Source organism: Euleptes europaea, chromosome 17 (genome assembly GCF_029931775.1).
Source record: "Euleptes europaea isolate rEulEur1 chromosome 17, rEulEur1.hap1, whole genome shotgun sequence".
NCBI classification, from domain to species: Eukaryota; Metazoa; Chordata; class Lepidosauria; order Squamata; family Sphaerodactylidae; genus Euleptes; species Euleptes europaea.
In genome coordinates, this window is record NC_079328.1 from 22,745,329 (window position 1) to 22,767,301 (window position 21,973).

At 45.7% G+C, this 21,973-nt stretch overlaps 1 protein-coding gene across 1 annotated transcript in view; it reads left to right on the forward strand.

Annotated features, from left to right (window-relative positions):
• KCTD19 (potassium channel tetramerization domain containing 19) overlaps nucleotides 1-19,001 on the forward strand; it is a 29,315-nt gene extending 10,314 nt beyond the window's left edge. Inside the window, exons 6-17 of the mRNA XM_056862324.1 lie at nucleotides 109-240; nucleotides 1,256-1,469; nucleotides 2,360-2,520; nucleotides 3,298-3,395; nucleotides 4,939-5,081; nucleotides 8,017-8,100; nucleotides 8,748-8,859; nucleotides 10,695-11,352; nucleotides 13,193-13,384; nucleotides 17,162-17,316; nucleotides 18,404-18,505; nucleotides 18,888-19,001. Of these exons, the coding sequence (XP_056718302.1) occupies nucleotides 109-240; nucleotides 1,256-1,469; nucleotides 2,360-2,520; nucleotides 3,298-3,395; nucleotides 4,939-5,081; nucleotides 8,017-8,100; nucleotides 8,748-8,859; nucleotides 10,695-11,352; nucleotides 13,193-13,384; nucleotides 17,162-17,316; nucleotides 18,404-18,505; nucleotides 18,888-19,001 (2,165 nt within the window). The remainder of the gene's footprint in view (nucleotides 1-108; nucleotides 241-1,255; nucleotides 1,470-2,359; nucleotides 2,521-3,297; nucleotides 3,396-4,938; nucleotides 5,082-8,016; nucleotides 8,101-8,747; nucleotides 8,860-10,694; nucleotides 11,353-13,192; nucleotides 13,385-17,161; nucleotides 17,317-18,403; nucleotides 18,506-18,887) is intronic.
• Nucleotides 19,002-21,973: the final 2,972 nt, after the last annotated feature.

The window sequence follows — 21,973 nt, forward strand, 5'->3', positions numbered from 1 at the left end:
TTTCGCTGAAACTATCTGAGATCAATATGTTAACATGAAACAAAATGGCAAGAACCACAATATCTTGTTTCATTATGTTTTCTTTCTCTCTCTCTCTAACCCCCCCAGCTAATTTTCTACGGTCAGGAAAGATTTTTTTGCCTGAAAACTTCTCCAGCATGGATGTTCTGGAAGCTGAAGCTGAAGAATTGGGAATTCCTGAGCTTACAGAAGCAGTGAAGATCTATAGGAGCCAGCCTGGTGCAGTTCTTTTTGCATTTTCAGTGTAAACCACCTTTCCAAGTAAAAAGGGATCTCTTTAAGAGCCAAGCTACATAATAGGTCTGATGCACTGGGGCCTGGGTGTGTAGGGTTGCCAACCTCCAGGTGGTGGCTGGAGATCTCCCGCTATTACAACTAATCTCCAGGTGATAAAGATCAGTTCCCCTGGAGAAAATGGCCACTTTGGCCATTGGATTCTATGGCATTGGTCCCTCCCCTCTCCAAACCCCACCTTCCTCAGGCCCCACCCCCAAAATCTCCCAGTAATTCCCAAACCAGGGCTGGCAACCCTATGGGTTTGTGACTGGACTCAGACATACATTGGGGGAAGTCACCTTAAAAATTCTCAGTCACTCAGCCCTGCAAGAGAGCACTGTGAGAGGGGAGAAGGGGCTTCCAGTGCCCCCTCACACCCTGGTTCTGCAGCGGAAAATGCAGTGGGGGGGGGGGCTTTTCACCTCATTTCTCTGGCTGCACGTGCCCTAGGGACTCTCTTTCCCCAGTCACAGCAACTGCAGGAAAGGCATTTTTACAAACTCCAGGAGCCCTACTGGGCTACGGACTACTGTGTGGGGGAAGGAAGGCAGGAGCGCCCCCCCATCATCTAGAGCCTAGTTGGGAACCTGGACCCAATGCATCAAAAAACATCACATATAGTAGGCACTTAGGTCTAGCAGATTATAAGATACATTGCAAAATGAATATGCAAAAATGTGCAATAAAGTGTTATTGAAGAGGAAGAATTACATTTAAAATATTATCATTAGCCTGTTTGGAAATTTTATAATTTTGCTTCTTATACGATATCATCTTTAAAGGTTGGTTTTAAAGTTTAGTCTTAGAGGCCTTGACTTTACAGGGTATGGTTTTTAAAAAACAATAATTTGGGCCGTGGGCTTTTTCCCTGGATTCATTCCAGTAAAGATAATGTAACAGGTGACCAGAATTCTTCTTTATTTGTTGTTAATGATTCATCCATACCTTTGTTTTCTAGAGGCCTACCGTGAGGGCTCGTCTGGTCTGCAAGGTTTTGTGAAAACCACAATACGAAAGCACCAGGAAGCAGCCAGCCTCCCCTTGTACCCGATGGTGCTCGGTCTCTTAGTCAAATATCCTGATTCAGCTTTGGGGCAGCTCCATATGGAGAGCACCCTGGATGGGAACAAGCTCTACATATCAGGAAACGGAGTTCTTTTTCAACATGTCATGTATGTCTTTATTTGCAAATTAGGTTGCCCTGATTTTTAGGAAGAGCACTCTTTAGATATTAGTCCCCTTCCCTCTGGGATGGAAAAGCTCTTCTTCTGTTGGTAGGAAACAACATTTCATAAAGACAATATGTGCACAAATGTGTGTGTATTTTTCCAGGAGCAAGTGCTTGTCTGCTTGTAGACTCTGACAAACTGGTTAAGAGCAGCGCACCAGGAGACTGTTTTCATTAGGTGTTTCAACAAGTACCTTGCCCTGAAAGAGAACCCGAGACTGCTTCAAAACTTGTTGGGGCTTATTGTGACTCCTTGGTTGAATGCAATTCTTTTGGGTTTCACTATTATATCTTCTCTGGTCAGTCTCTTTCCCATGCTTGTATTCCATTAAAGAGCCCATGGCTATTCTTTAAAGAACTCTGCAAAAGTCTTATATCTAAAGGCTGCACTGTGACTTTGGTTAAAAACTGAAATTAGTGATTAAATTGTGGAATTCACTGCCAAAATGCAGCGATGGCCACAGGCATAGATGGTTTTAAGAAGGGGACAAGACAGATTCATGGTGGGGAGGTTTATCAGTGGCGGCTAGCCATGGAGACTGAAGGGAGCCACCATCAACGGAGGCAATAAACTGTTGAATCCCAGTTCCAGGAGGCAACATTGGGAGGGCCTTGGCCTCTATGCCATTGTTGGCCCTCCAGAAGAACTGGGTAGCCATTGTGTGAGACAGGATTCTGGACTAGATGGACCACTGGTCTGATCCAGCAAGGCTCTTCTTAGAAACAGTCCCAGTATAGCTTTGACAGTAGGAAAGGATGCTTTCAGAAGGGATACGCAATAAATATCTGAAGTAACCAATTTCTGATAAATTCTTTTCTATTTGCGTGCAAAAGGAATTGGTTAGGCACTTCCAGGCTTCCTCTGACAAGAAGTATGTGTGAGCTTCCTGAACTCTGTGCCTATTTGGATCAAATGGACATCACTTATCAGCCCATGAAGGATGCTTTGAAAACATATTTAAAGCAAAAGACACCTACGGATGCCATGGGAAAAGGTAAGCCAGTTGCTCTGAGCCTTTTTTCTTGGTTTTTAACAGGATGAGCTCTGTGCCACGAGTCATGAACAATATTGAATAGTGACTGCCAACCTCAACGAAAAAGTTAAGTAAAGACCTATCTGTTTGAATTGGGCTGCCAGTAAGAATGCAAAGCATTCTGTTTGGTTAGAGAATGGCTATGCACTAGAAACACACAGATACAGCCTGCTAAGAACCCACATATCTGGGGACTGCACCTCTCTTTTGCTTACCCAGCTTACCATGGATTCAGCTTGTATGAACTTGCAGCTTTTGAGCTGAATCTGCTGCTGTACCCTCAACTTCAGCCTAGGTTGGATGTTGGCCTGGCATTGCAAATGTCACTTTTTTGAGCAGTTATAGTTGTGGTTTCAAAGGGTTAAATTCTTCAGCAGGTGGTGGCAGCATGCACACGAACATGTACATCTTCTCAAGCCTTGTGTGGATGGAATTCCTCATGGACTGATTGAACATTGGTGACTGTCATGACCTAAGCTCTGATAGTGAAAAGGCCAAATGGCGGCGGGGGGAGGAGGAGAGGCAAGAGTAGGAAGTGGTGGTGTACTTCCTGTAGCTTCTCTGTTGCCCCTTGCGTGGGCAAAAGCATTGTGCAATAAACTCCAGCAGCAAGAAGTTCTTTGGATCAGGCTGTGCTCCTCTGCCCTGGCCCATGAACCCACACCTTAATATTGTAAAAGCACCAACACATGTCATATTCTGTTCTATACAATTTGGAATTGTGTCTTTTAGATGCAGACTGGACAGCAGAAATTACGGCCTTTTCGCTCCATCACATTGTCAAAGTGTATGTGGGAAGCCACTGGTATGCAACATACTTGCAAACGTTATTGAAGGTACAATTCGTCAGTTAAGTTCGCAGAATCTTTTTGCGGCTTGCCTCATGCGCATGAATCTGATGGCCAATTCACTTGTTTAGAAAAATATTGTTTCTCACATCCAAAATTTCATGTGCTCTGAAAATTGGCATATTGCAGAGGAGCACTCTACTTCTCAATTTGCAGGGATGGTATTTTTTTGTGGTATCTGAAGAAGGGAGCTTTGACTTTCAAAAGCTTGTATCTTGAAAGTCTTATTGGTCTCTAAGGTGCTACTGGACTCAAATCTTCTAATGCAAATCAACACGGACAGCCTCTGAAACATTTTTTGTTGTCGCTTAGGTGAGAGACAATCAAATATCCCATTCCTACTATACATTCTGAGGAACATCTGAAGTTGCCTTATCCTGGATCATGAGCCCCGTGGCGCAGAGTGGTAAGCTGCAGTACTGCAGTCCAAGCTCTGCTCACGACCTGAGTTCGATCCCAACAGAAGTTGGGTTCAGGTAGCCGGCTCAAGGTTGACTCAGCCTTCCATCCTTCTGAGGTTGGTAAAATGAGTACCCAGCTTGCTGGGGGTAAAGGAAAGATGACTTGGGTAGGCACTGGCAAACCACCCCGTAAACAAAGTCTGCCTAGTAAATGTCAGGATGTGACGTCACCCCATGGGTCAGGAATGACCTGGTGCTTGCACAGGGGACCTTTACCTTTACTTTTTATCCTGGATCAGGCCATTGATCCTTATAGCTTTCCTTGCAGCCCTTGGTGCCTAAATGAATCCAAGGATATCTGTGTAAAAAATACTGTAGTTTGGCCTGATAAATGCCTATTAATCACTCCCTGAATGCTAAGAGCTTAAGCTAAAACAACCTTGAAGGATGGGCAAAAGATTGCAGATCAACTTTTTTTAAAAAATCTGGCCTTCAGTCTGCCAGTCTAGCAGGATTATGGTGTGTGTGTTGATGTAGTAGGCAAGAGAGCAAAAGGGTTTCTCCTGCGACACCAGGCGCATTGTGGAATCAATGAAGACTCAGGGCCAAAAGACACGTTTGTTACTACATGACTGGGTTTCCTGAACCCAGCTTGTTTCCCCTGCAATCACAGGTCAGCTGCAGGGATTTGGGGCTTGAACTACTGCTTGGGGGGAAGAGGGTGGGAGCCCTTCTTCCCCCCAACCTATTTTCAGACACTGAATCTGCCGGCAGGGGAATTATTTACAACTGGAGCAGCACATGGGTTATTCCAAGCACTGCTGTTATGTACATAACTCCCGGGTGGGATCAGTGTGTCTGAAAAGTGCATGGGGGAAGACAGGAGCCCCTCCTCCTTCCCCCTAAGCAGCAGTTCAAGCCAAAAAAAAGCTCCCTTTGATCTTGAAAATGACATTCCAGCATGTGTGACTGCAGGGAGAACAAGCTGGGTTCAGCTACCATTAATTTCCCTTGGCTAACAGAATAATTGCTTCATTGTGGGGGGAGAGTTGGTGGGAAGGCAGCTGATTTGAAAGAACTCTGCTTTCCAACAGTTTCTTCCTCAAGGTCTTGTTTTTGTTTACCACCAGTTTCCAGAGCTGTTGTCGAATTACAATAAAGTATATTGGATTGTTCATGGTCAGAGTCTCTTCATCCATGGAGACGGACAAATGTTTCGGCACATCCTCAACTTCCTTAGGCTTGGCAAGCTCTTCTTGCCTTCAGAATTTAAGTGAGTGGAAAAGATCCCTGGGGTGACTTTCCGAGATGTTGATAGAGCATTACTTTGCTCAGGAGGACCAAGAATACATTGCCCTGAACCAGATCAGGAGATCATTCCAGGAACACACAGGCCAAGATTACAAAACAAGAGTTGCTGCTGGATTTTGTGGGGTCAAGCAATTCATCAGCCTTAGCCTCAGTGGCTCTGACCTTCACAATTTTTGCCTGCCATCATCAGAAAAATTATTGATCAAACACACAAGATCATCTAGGTGGTGAGATCAGGCATTTGCTGGGGCTGCCAAATCCAGCCAAAGGTCACCTGTAGGGTTGCTAGGTCCCTCTTTGCCACTGGCGGGAGGTTTTTTGGGTGGAGCCTGAAGAGGGTGGGATTTGGGGAGGGAAGGAACTTCAATGCCATTGGGTCCAATTGCCAAAGTGGCCATTTTCTCCAGGTGAACTGATCTTTATCGGCTGGAGATCAGTTGTAATAGCAGGAGATCTCCAGCTAGTACCTGGAGGTTTAGCAAAAAAGAACTAGCACGACTCAATCAAGAAATTAAACAATTCATTAAAGTGCTATAATAGAAACCACCACAAGTGTGCAATACTTACAAAGTAAACACTATAAACACTATAAACAACAAATATTGGGAACAAATGGAAAAAAGTCCTGGAGGTTGGCAACCCTAGTCACCTGGCCCAGCACACTACCTCTGACTTTGCACTGAGTACCCAAGAATGTCAGAAGCAGGATTCGTAGCCTGCACTCTCCACCTCACAGAGGATACTTTGCCTTTTTAGTTCCTCGAAGGCTGTGGAATGTGGTCCTGAAGTGGACAATACACTAGGGTTGCCAGCTCCGGGTTGGGAAATACCTGAAGATTTTGGGGGCGGAGCCTGAGGAGGTCGGGGTTTGGAGAGGGAAGTGACTTCAATGCTGTAGAGTCCAATTGCCAAAACAGCCATTTTCTCCAGGTGAACTGATCTCTGTCTCCTGGAGACCAGTTGTAATAGCAGGAGATCTCCAGCCACCACCTGGAAGTTGGCAACCCTACAATAGACTCATGGAGAGACAGTTAAACATGAAACACTCACATACATCAGTGAAAGAGAGTGGGAAGGATTATCCAAGTGTATTTTCTGAGCATTAAACTTTGCTTTACATATGGAAAATGTTACTTAAAGGTCACATTATTTATTTAGATATTTATACTGTACCCTGCTTTTCTCCTCAGTGGGGATCCAAAACAGCTTATAACACTCCCCTCTCCATGTTATCCTTACACCAATAATTAGGGTTACCAGGTCCCTCTTCGCTATCGGCGGGAGATTTTTGGGGTGGAGCCTGAGAAGGACGGGGTTTGGGGAGGGGAGGGACTTAAACGCCATAGCCAAAGCAGCCATTTTCTCCAGGTAAACTGATCTCTATCGGCTGGAGATTGTAATAGCAGAAAACAGTTGTAATAGCAGAAGATCTTTTACCTGGAGGTTGGCAACCCTACCAATTATCCTGTGAGGCAGGTTAGGCTATGAGATAGAAACTGCCCCAAGGTCACCCAGTGAGCTTCTATGATAGAGTGGGGATTCAGTTCTGGGTCTCCCCACATCCTTGTCTGACACTAGGCCACCTTCTTGTCTAAGATTTTTGCACAGAGGGATTTAAATTGTTGCTGTGTAGGGTATGTGTAACGGGAGAAACCATTCTTGGTTACATGCATTGGGATGGTAGTGGAAATCTACTGGGGTTTTTTGTAAGAGCTCTTCAAATGTGGTAATATGGAGTGCTATGTGTCCTTTCTCTTTTATTCATCATTCATCATGCTTTTCCCTGTATGAGAGTATGAGCAGCCTATTTGATTCTACATAAACATTTTCATGGCCAGGCAATTTGGTAATCTCAGGGTTTTCCCCAGATATATTAAGCAGGATACACTTGGGGAATTAGAGCAGTTTGAAAGGGGGGAAAAGATTGTTAATGTTTTTAAAAATTTTCCTGACTGTCCCCACCTCTTTAATGAACATTATTATAAAAATGCATATTATTATAAAATGCATATTATTATAAAAATGAGTACTTAGAATGAAGATGAAATGATGGATGTTTGAAGGAATATTCTCTTTTTATATTTATATTCTTTCTTTATATTTAAAGAGAGAATAATCATGGGGGACAAAATTCAAGGAAGTAGGGTTGTAGCCAAGTAGTTTTTCTGTTGGTAAAAATGAAGGCGGGTCCCATCTGACCACCAAAAAAAGCTGTGCTGGGGATCATGGGACCTGTATATATAAAAGCCATGTGGAATGGGGACTGTGTAAGGAGGCGAACTGGGTCAGAGTGAGTATAATTGTACCTGGTGCAAAACCTCCAGAAAAAGAGAATGAGTTGCACAGTAGGGCACGTTGCATTAGTTGTCAGAGGAAGGCTAGGTTCAAGAGAGAAATATGAAAAGAAAGAAACCTGTCTCGAAACAAGTCCCATGCTTGGACGTGGAAAACTGCTGTGGCATATGGGCTTAAGCTTCATTGGGTGCAGAAGCCTCTGAATTGGCTGCGCCTATTGTAAACACACAGAGGCTGGTTGGCTGGCTGTCCTTATGTGCGCACTGTTCTGCTAGTGCGAGCCTTCCATTTATTCCAGGCTTAATTTGGATCCAGCTGTGCATAACCACTGCAAGGCCCTTTCTCACTCACACACTACAGAGTGTTTTCAGTGGAGGCTTCCTAGCCCATCTCCCTAGCTCGTTAAAGATTCTCTAACCAGAAGATGGCACTAGCAACAACCAACTTAAATAATGTGTCTGTGTTTGAATTTTAAAAAGAAATCACATTTATGACCAAGAAATAAAATGCACTTTTTGGGAGGTTGGGGTGGGGGGCACAGTTTAACAGAGAGTTTGTATGCAACTGATCTGAATAACTATGTTTTGAATTTTATTTCATAGAGAATGGCCTCTTCTATGCCAGGAAGTAGTAGAATACCAGATCCCTTCTCTTGTGGAAGCACTTTCCCAGTGTGACATATACAGGTCAAGAAGAGTCTTTTCCCCCCTTTTTTTCTCCTTAATTAAAAAAAACAATGATACATTGGATGATAGATGAGAAAGCACTCCCAACAGGGATACTCGGGAACAAGCCAAAAGGAGCAGTTCCTGGCTGGCTTGGCCCATGCCAAACCACATACCTCCAGAGTAGGGTCCCCCACAATGGCACCCCTCAAGTAGGAAAGGGCCCAGTGCCCTTTCCTACTTGAGGGGCACAAGTCACCATTGTTCTTCTTTACAGAGCTCTTAATGGTGTTTGCATGCATTTTTGCAACACAACAACCCTGCAAAGTAGGGCAGTATTATTGAGAGTGGTTTACCTGAGGCCCCCCGTCAATTTATGGCAGAAACAAGATTTGCACTCGTAACAGCCCATGCCACCCCATACCAGTACTTGTCAATTAATGATAATTAGTTCTGTTGGGGAACTAACGACACCACCTCCTCCTTCCTCTCTTGCTTGCCTCCTTTTGCTGGCACAGGGATAACCACCCACCTCTTCTGTATTGACTCATTAATAGGAAAAGATTAGCCATGATCTTTTTTTCATGGCGCATACAATATTCGGAGGAATGACAGCACAAGATGGCTGGTTGCCTATTGCTGAATACGTGAAATGTATTGCTTTGCAGAATGTGGGTAAAACAACGAGAGGCTCACAGCATAGCTTTACCATTTAGAAGTCTTGAACTTGCGGTGTCAGAGAAAGAGGAAGGATCGAGTGAAGACGCTCAAGATGTACAGGTACTTCCCTTTCAGTAGCCCTGTGTATGTAGGAAAAGACTGCTGCCATCCAGATATTAATTCGTGTGGGTCGAATCCCTGTCTATTCTATCCTCTTTCCTTGGTAGAGGTACAGATTTGCATTCTCCAAACAGAGAGCACATTCATAGTGCCCTGATTTGAGGAAGAATATGTGCGTTCAGGAGAATCAACTGGCAAAACGTTTCCTGGGCTGACATACTTCAGGCTGCCGGTGTTGAGGCTGATGGGTGATCTCCCAAAGAAGAAACTCCCAGCAGTGATTGTGGCCTTTCCACTAGCAGCCTAGCTTTCTGGCTGCAAAGCATTTCCAACAGTCCAGAAGAAGCTTCTTTCCTTGATGCAGCTGATTATAGGAAGTATCCCTTGATACATCAAACATTTTGAACACCTCTGCATGTTTGACCAGGAAACAGGGAGACTTGGAAAGTGGTTAAAGCCTGGAGTTTGGTAGGGTGGAAATATGAGAATGGGTGCAACTTGGTAGAAGTTTCTTAACAGGGTGACACTGGCCTTTTATGCATGGTCTGTTTCCACTGGATCTGCTGCTCTGTAACTGCACAGTATTTGCAGTCAAATTCTCAAAGCACTATCCACAGGGGATTTTTGCCCCAAAGAAATTCCAGGAGTTCCTTGTGATTAATTATGCACCCTCAACAAAAATGCAGAGCTTCTGAACCATGCGTGAGTCCCTCCCCCTTGAATACATTGCTTTGTAATTGGCTGTAGTGTTTTTTTTAAAAATACGTCACTACCCCAGCCAGCCCTGCAGTGGGATTCTTTCATTTGATCTGTACCAAGTAGCCACTTTACAGCCAAAGCAGAGAAGGTTCTGGACACACACACACCCCAACTGATTTGTTTCTGCGCAACTCAATGCAGGGGCCATAAGAACATAAAAACACATGGGCATTTGTGACTTTCATTGTTTCATCGGTAGTCTTGCACTCGCAAACAAACAAAAAGGATTTAACGCCTATAAGAAGACACATATAAGCAGAGTGGCAAATTAGCCTGGCCCTGTTCCAACCTGTCAAGAACTGAAACAGACCCACACTCTCTGTGAAACTGACCAACTAAGCAGCCACATAGGTGGTTTGTGATTATTTCAGCATTCTCTCTACTGTTTGATCTGAAACTGACTCATACTCACTGTGAAACTGACCAAATAAGCAGCCTCATGGTATTCCAGCATTATTCTCCTGCTAGTGCATTTGATAATGGCTCTGAGGGGAGGGGTTGGATGAGGGGGACAGACATGTGGGAGGGAGAAGCGAGAATGGGCATGGGGAGAAGAAGTATGCACAGGAGCGACTTTTGATCTGGGATCGAGGCAGACTTTAAACTTGGGGTAAAACAGCATCCTGAATACTTGGGGAAAATGGGAGGGAAGAGTGAGGCAACTTCTGAAGGTCAGAAAATACATGCATAATTTAAAGAAAGCCCCAAAGTAGTTGGGAGGGGTGACCGTGATGGGAACAACCCACACATAAAAGGCCATTCTGTCATGTGAAAACGCAGAGCACATCTCCTTGGTACTTAACTGGCTTACATCAAGTCCTTGAAATCTAAACTATTAAACTCATAGCTCCCCCCCACCCCAAGATTTATAAAAGCTGCAGTTCTGTGCACTCTCCATTACAGAAACCTCTTCAAAAACAAAACAAAACAAAAAAAACACCCACCATAAAATTCCTCATATTTCTGGGGGGAACTCTAATCAATAAAACCAGTTAAAAACCAGTAGTGTAATTGGATTGAGTAAATACGTCTTACCTTTTTTTAAAATTGCCCTCTTCTTTCCCCCCCTTTTGGAGCACTCTTATATTGCCAAGAATGTAAACCAATGTGCTAATAACTGGAGCATAACTACAGAAGCACAAGATGTTGAAGAGAATGACCAGGAGAAGGACAGATACACACGTATTTCTCCAATCAAGGGAGCAAAGCGACGAAATGACTGGGAAGAAGACTGTCAGTCCACAGCTGTGTGGGGAAATTCCTGGGGGTACACCCAGCCAGGAAGCCCCCCGAGGAAAAAAGGGGCGAAGGGCAATTTACCAAAGAAGTCTGAATGCAGAGACACTCCCATCCAGAGGCTAATTTCCCTGGTTCAGGGCTGGGATATGGCAAATCACAAGCACTACGAAGGCCCGCAGTCTCCTGCACCCGATGGTGCCAGGGCCGATGGAGGGTCTCCGTGCAAAGATCTGGACAGAACAGCTCCCTGCAAGCTGCCACAAGCAAGCCCCACGAGTCTTACCACTCCTGAACTCCCCAGGAAGGGCCTTGTTCTTAGAGCTGCACCAAGAGTTCAACAGCACTTGACAAACATTGGCTGGTGCTTGCTGGGCACCCCAGCTATGGAAGGATCGCTGGTCAGGGCTGGTGGACCAAGCAGTCTGGAAGAGATCTGTCCAATGGGGGGAAATGTCCCAGTCAAGAAGCTGAGCGGGCAGGTGGAGAGAGAGGAAGGTGAGGGTGAATGGCTTGGATTTGCTGCTTGTAAATGAGCTACCCTGCTTGCTGGGGGTAGAGTGTAGATGACTGGGGAAGGCAATGGCAAACCACATAGTCTGCCTAGTAAATGTTGGGGTGTGATGTCAACCCATGGGTCACTAATGACCCAGTGCTTGCAGAGGGGACCACCTTTACCTTTTAAAATGTGCTACCTGGTGGTGATTTCAGCCTATGTCAGAAATAAGGAATTGCTCTTCTTCCCCCTTTTCTTTCCCAGAAAGCAGGGGGGCTGGGACCTTGTAGGGGAAACTCAATCTAGCACATCTATTTATTCCTTTAAGCTGTTTTTATGCTGCCTTTCTAATTGACAGGGCCCACCAAAAAGCCATCTTTACATATGTAAAACAATCAAATCAACAAGTAAAATACATAAGCAAATAGGAGGGTTCCATGAGGGAATGCCAAACAGGACAGAACAGTCTTCATTTGCTGGCAGATGACCATGATCGAGGGGCACAGACTAACCCCCCTGAGGAGGAAATTCTGTAGTTTAGGTGCCATGACCAAGAAGGCCCTTTCTCAGGTTGCCATCCATCTAGTCTCAAATATAGGGTTGCCAGCCCTGTGCTGTCAACCTATGGGAGCAGTTGGGGGGACAGTGACTAGGAAAGGAGAGCAGCACTGATGCTGTAACTTCAGGCAGAGGCCAGGTAGAGCACACAGCCTCCAGAGAACAAATTGCTAGTGCATTGCGTGTTGGAGAAGGGGATTATTTATATTTATGTATTAAATCATTTATATCTTGCCTTTCCTCGGTGTTCAACGCGGCTTACAATAGTAGTTAAAAACATTTTCAGTTAAAAAGCTAAATAAAGAAATAAAACAAAGTAACAAACTCCAAATTTCTTCCTTTTGCTGGTATTTGCTAGTTCTGAGGGGTTTTTTTAAGCAGCCCTAAGCCCAGCTTCGGCCGGGGAGCGAGGAAGGGGTATAAAACAAAGAAATAAGTCTAGGTGAATGGAACACCAAGGGGGGACTCAAAAGAATAAACAATATTGGTTTAAAATGTGTTCATAGAATCGTAGAGTTGGAAGAGACCACCATTGTCATCTAGTCCAACCCCCTGCACAATGCAGGAAATTCTCAACTACCTCCCCCCACACCCCCAGTGACCCCTACTCCATGACCAGAAGATGGCCAAGATGCCCTCCCTCTCATCCTCTGCCTAAGGTCGTAGAATCAGCATTGCTGACAGATGGCCATCTAGCCTCTGCTTAAAAACCTCCAGGGAAGGAGTGCTCACCACCTCCCAAGTTAGCCTGTTCCACTGAGGAACTGCTCTGTTAGAGTTGCTTACAGACAGCAGGCATTGCAAATTAAAATATACTAATAGCCCTGTGGCGCAGAGTGGTAAGCTGCAGTACTGCAGTCCAAGCTCTGCTCACGACCGGAGTTCGATCCCAACGGAAGTCGGTTTCAGGTAGCCGGCTCAAGGTTGACTCAGCCTTCCATCCTTCCGAGGTCGGTAAAACGAGTACCCAGCTTGCTGGGGGTAAAGGGAAGATGACTGGGGAAGGCACTGGCAAACCACCCCGTAAACAAAGTCTGCCTAGGAAATGTCGGGATGTGACACCACCCCATGGGTCAGGAATGACCTGGTGCTTGCACAGGGGACCTTTACCTTTTAATAGCAGATGAAAGGTTGGATCCAGCAATTTATATGGCAACAAAGAGTGGGAAGGGGACAAATTGGTCTCCTCCCTCTTCCAACACTGCAACTAGGATGCAAGACAACAAGATAGGTCCACTTTATGACTAATGGTTTGTTTTAAATGCATCACATTTCTCTCCACAGGAGCATTCTCTGAAACAATCCAGGCGTTAATTGATGTGCCGTGGGAGAGTTCTGGGTTGATCCTTAAAGTCAAACACCCTCCAGTTGTGGCTGGTGATGGTTCATACATGCCGCATGAAGACAGCACCCTCTACAGCACACATAGGGAAGGCGTCCAGCTGGCCAATGCATATACGCAACTGGTGGCCAAAGGTATGGCCTGCAATCTAAGAGGGGCATTTGGTTAGGGTGCAGATACTTTGCTCCAAAACAGCAGCAACAACAAAATCTGCCCCCAAGAAAACTCTGTTTTCAGATTAGAGAGGGACTCCTGCAAGTAGGCAGACTTTGGCTGAACTGGATCCCCTCTGCAAGGTTAGGGCAATTCTGCTGTCACGATTGCAGAATTCAGACTGTTTTGGCAAGGGCTGTGGCGGGTACTGTTCTCCCTGGGTTGAAAATGGGAATAGTGAAATTTTGAAGGCTATCTGCTGTGCTAGAGTGGGGTCAGGAAGTGGGGCCCTTGCTTCTCCGCAATGAAAACAGAAATCAAAAGTGGAACCGTAAAGACTAACCAAAGGGGCATTCTCCATGAATGCATGAGGAAGCAGCGGGGAGTGGCTGGAGGGCTGGAAGAGGCAGGAATTACCTCCTTCTCGCTGCCATCCCCGGTGCCACCACCTCTCCTTGCAATTTCCTTTGTTTAGGGGTTTAGTGTGAAGCATAAACAAGTTAATTAACATTGGTAAAGGATTACAGTAATGATACAACCAATAAGAATGTTGTAATCATATTATCATGTGGTATCATATTGTCATCCTTTACCAATGGTAATTATTTTGTATGCTTCACATTGCACCTTCCTACACTAGACTGTATGTTTGCCCATCATCTACAGTTATAAATGGTCCTCACCTGCTCTTAAAAAAAAACGTTTTATTTTTAATTTAGCAATATATCTCAATTTATTAATGTTTTAGTCAGACCTTAACAATGTTCAGATTAAAACCATACAAAATGTATATTTAGCAATATGGATGATAAAAATGAAGAAATTCCTAACTACTGTACATAGCCATTCCCCTCCCTCCTCCTCCTTCCCAAAATATTGCTTGTTCATATCACTATTTATTTATTGACTTCATTTATATCCCGTCTTTCTCCCCAGTGGGGCCCCAATGAGGCTTACATCATTCTCTTTTCCTCCGTTTTATCATCGCAATGATCCTGTGAGGTAGATTGGGCTGAGACTGTGTGACTGACCCCAGGTCACCCAGCAAGCTAGCATGGCAGAGTGGGAATTCGAACCTGATTTTCCCAGATCCTAGTCCAAAACTCTAAACATGACTCACTCCGAACACTTGCACTAATTAATGAACAGTATCACATCAGCATAACCTGTTGCCTAGTATTTGTTTGGTGTTTCCCAATTCAGAACAAACCAAACAGAAGTGTTATAAATGCAGTACCCCCCAAAAGAAAAGACAGAATATGCAACAACAACACCCCCGCCCCCACAATCCCAACCAGTATTGTAAACCAAATGCACCCATCTCCTGTTCCTCCTACCAGAGAATCTGACCACAATTTCAGGGTTTGGGGAGTGGAGATAAAGGGAAGATATATAAGAATTCCAAATCTCATGTTACCTGCAGCTTAGCATTATTTCAAAACTCTGAATTAAATGTATATATTTATGCCCCCTACATCATTATTTTCTTGTCTTTTGGCAATTCACGAGTTGTAATAGGACAGCTCCAGCTATACAAATTGTATCACTTTGTTTTGAAATAGCTGCTTATAATCTGTGACCTCTTTGGGGGGCAAAAACTGCCTCGCTGGATGGGAAAAGTGGATGCAGCCAGCCATATTCTGCCATACCATTACTCTGCCCCCTCCATTCTTATGGATTTTGTTTGGCTTATCTCTGTCGGTAGCTGTCCCCCAAGAAAGGCTGGAACCTCTGCCCTCTCTCATGATTCATTATGTGTAACACATATCCTCTCTATACCAGTCCATAGGGTCTGACACTTGGATGATTTATAACAGGTCTCCCTCTTCTTCAACTCCCTGCCCTTCATCTCCCCTTTCTGTGATCTTGTTTGTAAAAGATTATTCATCCCATACATTTGAAGAAGTCTGGTTTGACTTGTGAGAGCTGATGCTGGAATAAACATTTGGTCTTTAAGGTGCTAGGGGACTTTTGCTCTCTGCTTGGGGCACATTTTCATTTCATTTGTAGCTGTTAGTGGCAGGGATGCTTTGGGCAGCCTTTCACACTAGATGGCATTCCTCCCAACGCTGCCCTGCTCTCCCTCCCAAATACATATCTAATACTTAAATCTAGAGACAGGAGCCATGAACAGACAAGACAGTTCTTTCTAAAAACCCGAAAAAAGCCTCAGGTTTGCAGAAAAATCAGAACTCAAAGAATACTTTGGGGGTAGGGGGTTAAAAACCCCAACATAAGAGAAGCAGCACTTGTACCATTAAGAACAGAAAACCCTCAGTGGCCATTGCTAGGCAACCACAACATTATTGACAGCCTTCAAGCCTTGGTTTCTGTCAGTACAAGGCAGAGGAGTCAGGACCCTTTCCAAGGGCTGTTTTGGCCCTTGAGGGAGGAGTCAAGGCCAAACCTGGCAGCAACCCTGGGTGACTTGATACCATACATCTAGCATGATTCACCTAGGACTGCCTGCTTGCTATTGTTCAACACCAGTACCCCACCCCCACAAAGGCCCATGTGTTTAGAGTTTCAGACTAGGATCTGGGAGACCCAGCTGTGAATAACCACTGTGCCGTGGAAGCTCACTGGGTGACTTTGGGCCAGTTACACATTCCCAGCCTAACTTACCTCACAGGGTTGTGTGGATGAAATAGAGGAGAGGAGAACCATGTTAGCTGCTTTGGGTCCCCATTGGGGAGAAAGGTGGAATATAAATGAAGTAACTAATAAACATTGCTGAAAATGGAGAGGGCAGATAAAAGGTAGGTTGGTTGATGGGTGGGAAGGAGAGAAGGAAAGGTGAGGATATGGAGTTACCAGGAGGAGGGAAATAAAAAAAATAGTGTGGGGAAGGCTCTATAGGGGGAAATGAGGTGCCCCACTGTAAATCTATGCTGGTTCCCCACTGCACAACTGGGCCCTGCTCGGCTTTTGGCACTGCACAACTAGGCCATAGTTTTCCAAGGGAGAGGCTGCCAGCGGGAGGGAAGGTGGGGAAGCTGAAGATTAGCACATATCAAGGTTGGCTGGAGGGCAGGAAGGAGAGGCTGTGAGGCCTTCCGTGGAAGGGAAAGGGGAAATAGTGGGGGAGGGGGCAATAAGATGCCTCTGCAAGTCCTACCAGGTCCCCTGCTTGTATCACTATTTACAGAATAGCTGAGCAATATTCTCATGATTTTGTGTTGGATCCATTCAACGTTCCCAACTTATTACAGCCTCCTTTGACCACCAGAAAGACTATTCTGGGCATCATGGGACCTGCATGGACAGTGTGGGAACGGGACTGTAATAAGGAGGGAAATTGGACAGGACTGAGTGAAGAAACAGGCTGGATCCAACTCATCAGATTGACCTACTGAGTGAGATCCAAGCAGAGTTCAACAGAGTTCAACAACAGAGCTGAGTGAGATCCAAGCAGAATTCAACACTGCTTCCATGGGTAATCAGAAGATATGTGAATCCATGACATAGTGGGATTGTAAGGAAGAAAATCTTCCATTCTCTAATTGACCCCAACAGCCAAGTCAGATGTTACATTGAGCCCATGACCGCCACGGAGACTTGTAGTCAGAGAACAGTGGCAGGTTGCCCGTGGAACCTCCCTTCTTCTGTGCTGCAGAGTCCCAATTTGGATTGGCACTGTGGTGAGGAGTGGGGCTTTGTCGCCTTTTTTCTAACCCGTAGTGGCCCCGGGCGCACCCCAAAGTGCTGAGGCAGAGATGGCTGCAGGCCGCCTTAGCCCTAATTCTTTGCCTTCTTAGACATTGTCTTTCTGAGCTTCCCGTTGTCACAAGAAGAGATTTTCTATGCCCGGATGTGCCACTGCTTTCTCACAGATGTCATCTTGGACTCCATAAGGCAGAAGGACCCCAAGGAAATTACTGCCCAAGTGGAGCTGTTTGTGCAGAGGTTGTGGGTAAGCAGATATTGCTGCTCGTGAGTGGATGGAGATCTTTGCAGTGAGTGTCAGTGTTGGATGTGTGGCAAGCCCCAGCACATCTCTGACTTCAGCACAAGCCAGTGTGGTGAAGTGGTTAAGAGCGGTGGACTCTAATCTGGAGAACCAGGTTTGATTCCCCACTCCCCCACATGAAGCCTGCAGGGTGACCTTGGGCCAGTCACACTTTTCTTAGAACTCTCAGCCCACGGAGGCAGGCATTGGCAAACCACCTCTGAACATCTCTAGCCTAAAAAACCCTACAGGGTCGCCATAAATCAGCTGTGACTTGATGGCACATTCCACCACCACCACACCAAGGCCCTGTACAGAGCCAATGTGGTGTAGTGGTTAAGAGTGGCAGACTCTAATCTGGAGAACCGGGTTCGATTCCCTACTCCTCCAAATGAAGCCTGCTGGGTGATCTTGGGCCAGTCACAGTTCTCTCAGATCTCTCTCAGCTCCACCCACCTCACAAGATGCCTGTTGTGGAGGTGGGGGCAAGGGAACGTGATTGTAAGCTGCTTTGAGACTCCTTTCGGTAGAGAAAAGCAGGGTATAACAACCAACTCTTCTTCTTCTTCTCTTCTGCCCCCTTTGTAGTCTGATGCAGGACCAGCCAGAGTTTTCCCCAAGCTTCTAGCTTGGATTCTAACAGCTCAAGAAAGGACTCAGAAGAGCATTTTTTATTAATTAGCATGGTGTTGGCCTTCCTTTCCCTTCTGTTGAGGTGTTTATAGAGATGGGAAGGCCACAACCAGGCACAGTAGTTAACTCCTATCCTTAAAAAACCCCAATCCAGGTTACAGCTCCCAAGAACACCCCCCACCCACTGTTCTGAGATACTCACACAACTGCTTTTGGGTGAGTCGCTTGGCTAAACTGAGGGAGGCTGCCTGCCCCCCACACCTTCTCTCCTGTAGGGAGACCTGGTCCTCAACACCTCTGCAGAGCCAGCTGGTGCTCAGTGGATCCTTGAGGGGACAAGGAAACCGGGGGGGGGGGGAGTTTCCAGGTAGCTGTGAGCTCGCCTCTGTCAATGGCTGAGCGGCCTCCTTCCTTGCAGACTCTGCAGATCACAGCAAAGGAATTTGTGGCTGACTTACTGAACGTGGCACCTTTTAAAGCCAAGAGTCACACCTGTGAGAAGTTATTGAAATGGCTTGAGGTAAGTATGAGCAGTTGTTTCACTGGTGCAAAGGACAGGACTACCCTTTTGAGGCTTTTCTTCTTAAGTATGGGCGGCTTATTAATTTAGCGAAGTAGACTTCAGATGTTTGGGGTTCAAACCCACCTTTGACTTGCAAAGTGGGTCCCCCTTTCATGTCTCTCTTGTTTTCCCTTTCCTCTTATGAAAGCTTACTAATGCACCCGCTGCCACCACTCCCCCCCACCCCAAAAAAAGTGCTGCTGCTGCTATTGATGTAATTTGCATCATGACATAGAATTTAGCTGACTCTCAGCCTTTGGGCCTTGGGTTCAAGAAGGCACCTTGTAGCAGAGCAGGGCTCTTCTAGCTGCTTGTTAGTGTGTTTCTTTTTCTCTTTCAGTTTACCCTGCCTTTTGCCTGGAAGTACAGTTGCTGCGTTGGCCAGCTGATAAGAAAAGGATACTTTAAATCACTCTCTCATTTTGTTTTAGGAAAATATTTGCAGAAGTCTTAATAAAGCCTAAGCCTTCGACCTGCTCCCCTGTGGATGCCTTGGCAGCTTCTTGTCTCTGTGTCAATGACTACTGGGGCCACACATTATTCCACTTCAAACTGTAAGGGGAATCCTATCTTGGAGCATACTTTCATAGAAGAAGCTGCATCTATGGATGCAGCCGTGGAGCCTGGTGGTAGGGCAAGGGCTGTGCTAAACCGGTTCCCTCTGCTGCGGGCCGGAAGCTTTGAATCTTTCCCTGTGCACAAAGCTCCCTGCGTGCAGCAGAGGAAAACCATTTCGGAACATTCAGGAAGGGCTCTCACCTGAGATCCAGTAGCCCTGTGCAGAATTCCACTACCCCATTCTGCAGAATGTGAGGAAGGGCTCTTAATGGGACATTTGAGGAATAAACACACCCAAAAAATCATGACGCGAATATCCTCTCCTTCCTGCCAGTAGTAGGTTTTGTAGAAGCTCACAGGAGCTCTTCCTTCTTCCTCAAGATGGGTGTCTGCATGGGGTGGAGATCACCTCATGCTAGGCTGCCCTTTCTCTTGCTGCTGTCTGCTCTATCAGGCCATGTCAGCTTCCAACAGGCATTCCGCTGGACGTCTGCTTCCACGGCTGTGGGAGTAGCAGGAGTTCTAGGACCCTGGCAGGCTATATCAGGGCCTGGCCCCTCTGCATTTGTCTGTTTCCCCAAATCATCCTAGCTGCATGGAGTTCTTATTGGGGAAGCCACAGTTGTTTCCCTTGTATTGTGTATCACAGGGATGATACTCCATTCTGGAGGGACAGGATAAGGACATGATTATGTTAGCAAGCAAATGCCATATATGCCATCTCCAAGCCGCTGGTAGAAGCATTCAGAGTTTGTTGGGCTCAATGGTACATCTCCTGCAGAAGCAGTTCCATTTAGGAAGCTGAAGATGAGAGCCTTAGAGAACTGGTTTGTCAGGGTATTCAGTCCTATGAGGGAGGAGTCAGAAAATTGTTGGACCTTCTGAAGAGCTCCTGCACTATGCTTAGATCAGTAGGGTAACAGACATAGCATGGTGAGTGCAGTTGTGCTCGATCTCTGTCAGAAGAGGGCTGGGATGCATATTGTGCAGGACAAACAGTGCATAGCACCTGGTCAGTGACCGATGAGCGGCTTCACAAACAAGGCAGTGCTGCACAGCTTGCTTTCTTAAAAGCCTCACGCTCTCCTCCTTGGGTAGTCTCCAAGATAAAAACAAAGCTGCAGTTATCGAGTGATCCACCATGCAGGCGCACATCCTTCCCACCTTCCCCACTATGGGCTTTCTCAATAATCAGAGACCCTGGAGCTGTTCAGAAGGGAACTCCTACTCCCTTTCATGTAAGGAGAGGAGGGAGAGTGCCTTGTGCTCAGTAGAAGTCTAGAAGTTTTCACAGCTGGCCTGTACATGCACAGTTCCCACTTGAGGACCACCTTACCTAGTACATTCCCCCCTTCCTTCAAGGAGCTCAAGGCAGAATACACGGTTGTCCTTTCCCCATTTTATCCTCACAATGACCCTGTGAGGAATGTTGGGCCAGAAGAGTGTGATAGATCTAAGATCACCCAGTTTGCTTCATGGTGGATTGGGGATTTGTCTGACTCGCTAGCCAACATACCACACCGGCACCAGTGGATGAATGCCAGTTACAGGTAAGTGCAACCCTGTTTTCTGAGGCACGGGGGCAAAGAGGATGTGCTGCTATTTGGTCTTCATTGATGCAGTAGTTGTGCCACAGCTAGCAAAATGTTGGAGTCTAGCCTAAAAAGTAAATATTGAGTGGTACGTGTAAATGACAAATTTCCCATATCTTCTTTTAGAAATGAACATGCAATAAAACAAAAATGCATGTGAAGAAATAACTTTTATTAAGTAATTCAGTCAAATCTTTAAAAAACAACATTGATGTTAGCAGGACATTAAGGCATTTTCCTCCAGCAATGAAAAAAATTGCCTTGAGGAATTTCAGATACTCATCAGAAAATGGCTAATGTGAAATTGCTTTCATGCTTCCTCCAGTTTTCTGCTCAACCCTCTTCCTCTTTAAAAGCAAAGGTTAAATTAATCAAGAGCTTGGAGGTGTCTAAATTTGTCCTCATCCGCTGTTTTTCATACAATATTCTACCAAAACTGGCAAAGGGTTCTGTAACTCCATTCTTAGAATCAAAAGGGAGAAGGCTGGAAAAAATCCAGCTTATTAAATAAATGTATAAAATAAGAGTCATATTTACAGCACTTGGATTTTCAGAGTGAAAGTGGAATCTGGTTAATATGCCAGGGGTAACGGAAGGGCTTTCGAGGCCTTAAAGCAAGTGTTGGGGAGCAGAACCCTAACATCAGCCAGGATGTTACGGCATCCTTGAGTCAGGTGTGACGGGTGGACCCCTACACTGCCGAGAGATGCTGTAGCCCTTGCTGACCGTTCAAAGTGGGCCCCTTGGATGCTTTGCAAATGGTGTCCACCAGCCCTTTTTCAACCAGACTGGCAGATATAACCAGTAGCTGGAGGCGCTTCTATTGTTAACAATGTATGCCTGAATTGCACTTCCCTACCCCCTCTGAGCCTTGGCCACACTTCCCTTTCATCCTGCCACCGTTAGCCTTTTTGTTACTCTCTTGGTGGCTGAGAGCCAGAGTTGGGCAGGCAGAGGCCTTGGGAAGCCTCTCCAACCAGGGAGGGAAACAGACACCTCCAGCCCAGGAGCAGCCAAAGGAAGGTGCTGGAGTGGACTGAGCAACTTCCAGCTGCAGCTGAGGAAATGACAGTTTGGAATGGTTCCCCGAGGAACACCTTGCAAGCTGAAAACTAGCAAATCATGGAGACAGATATTAGTCCAGCCTGCTCCTTGCTATCCAGGTTTTCTTTTTGCATGGATCCTTTTTTTATTTAAAAAACTGAAAAACCTAGTCCCTCACCTGCAGTGTCTTAGGCAGTCTTTATACCCCTGTAAAACCCTCCTGTCTCATTCT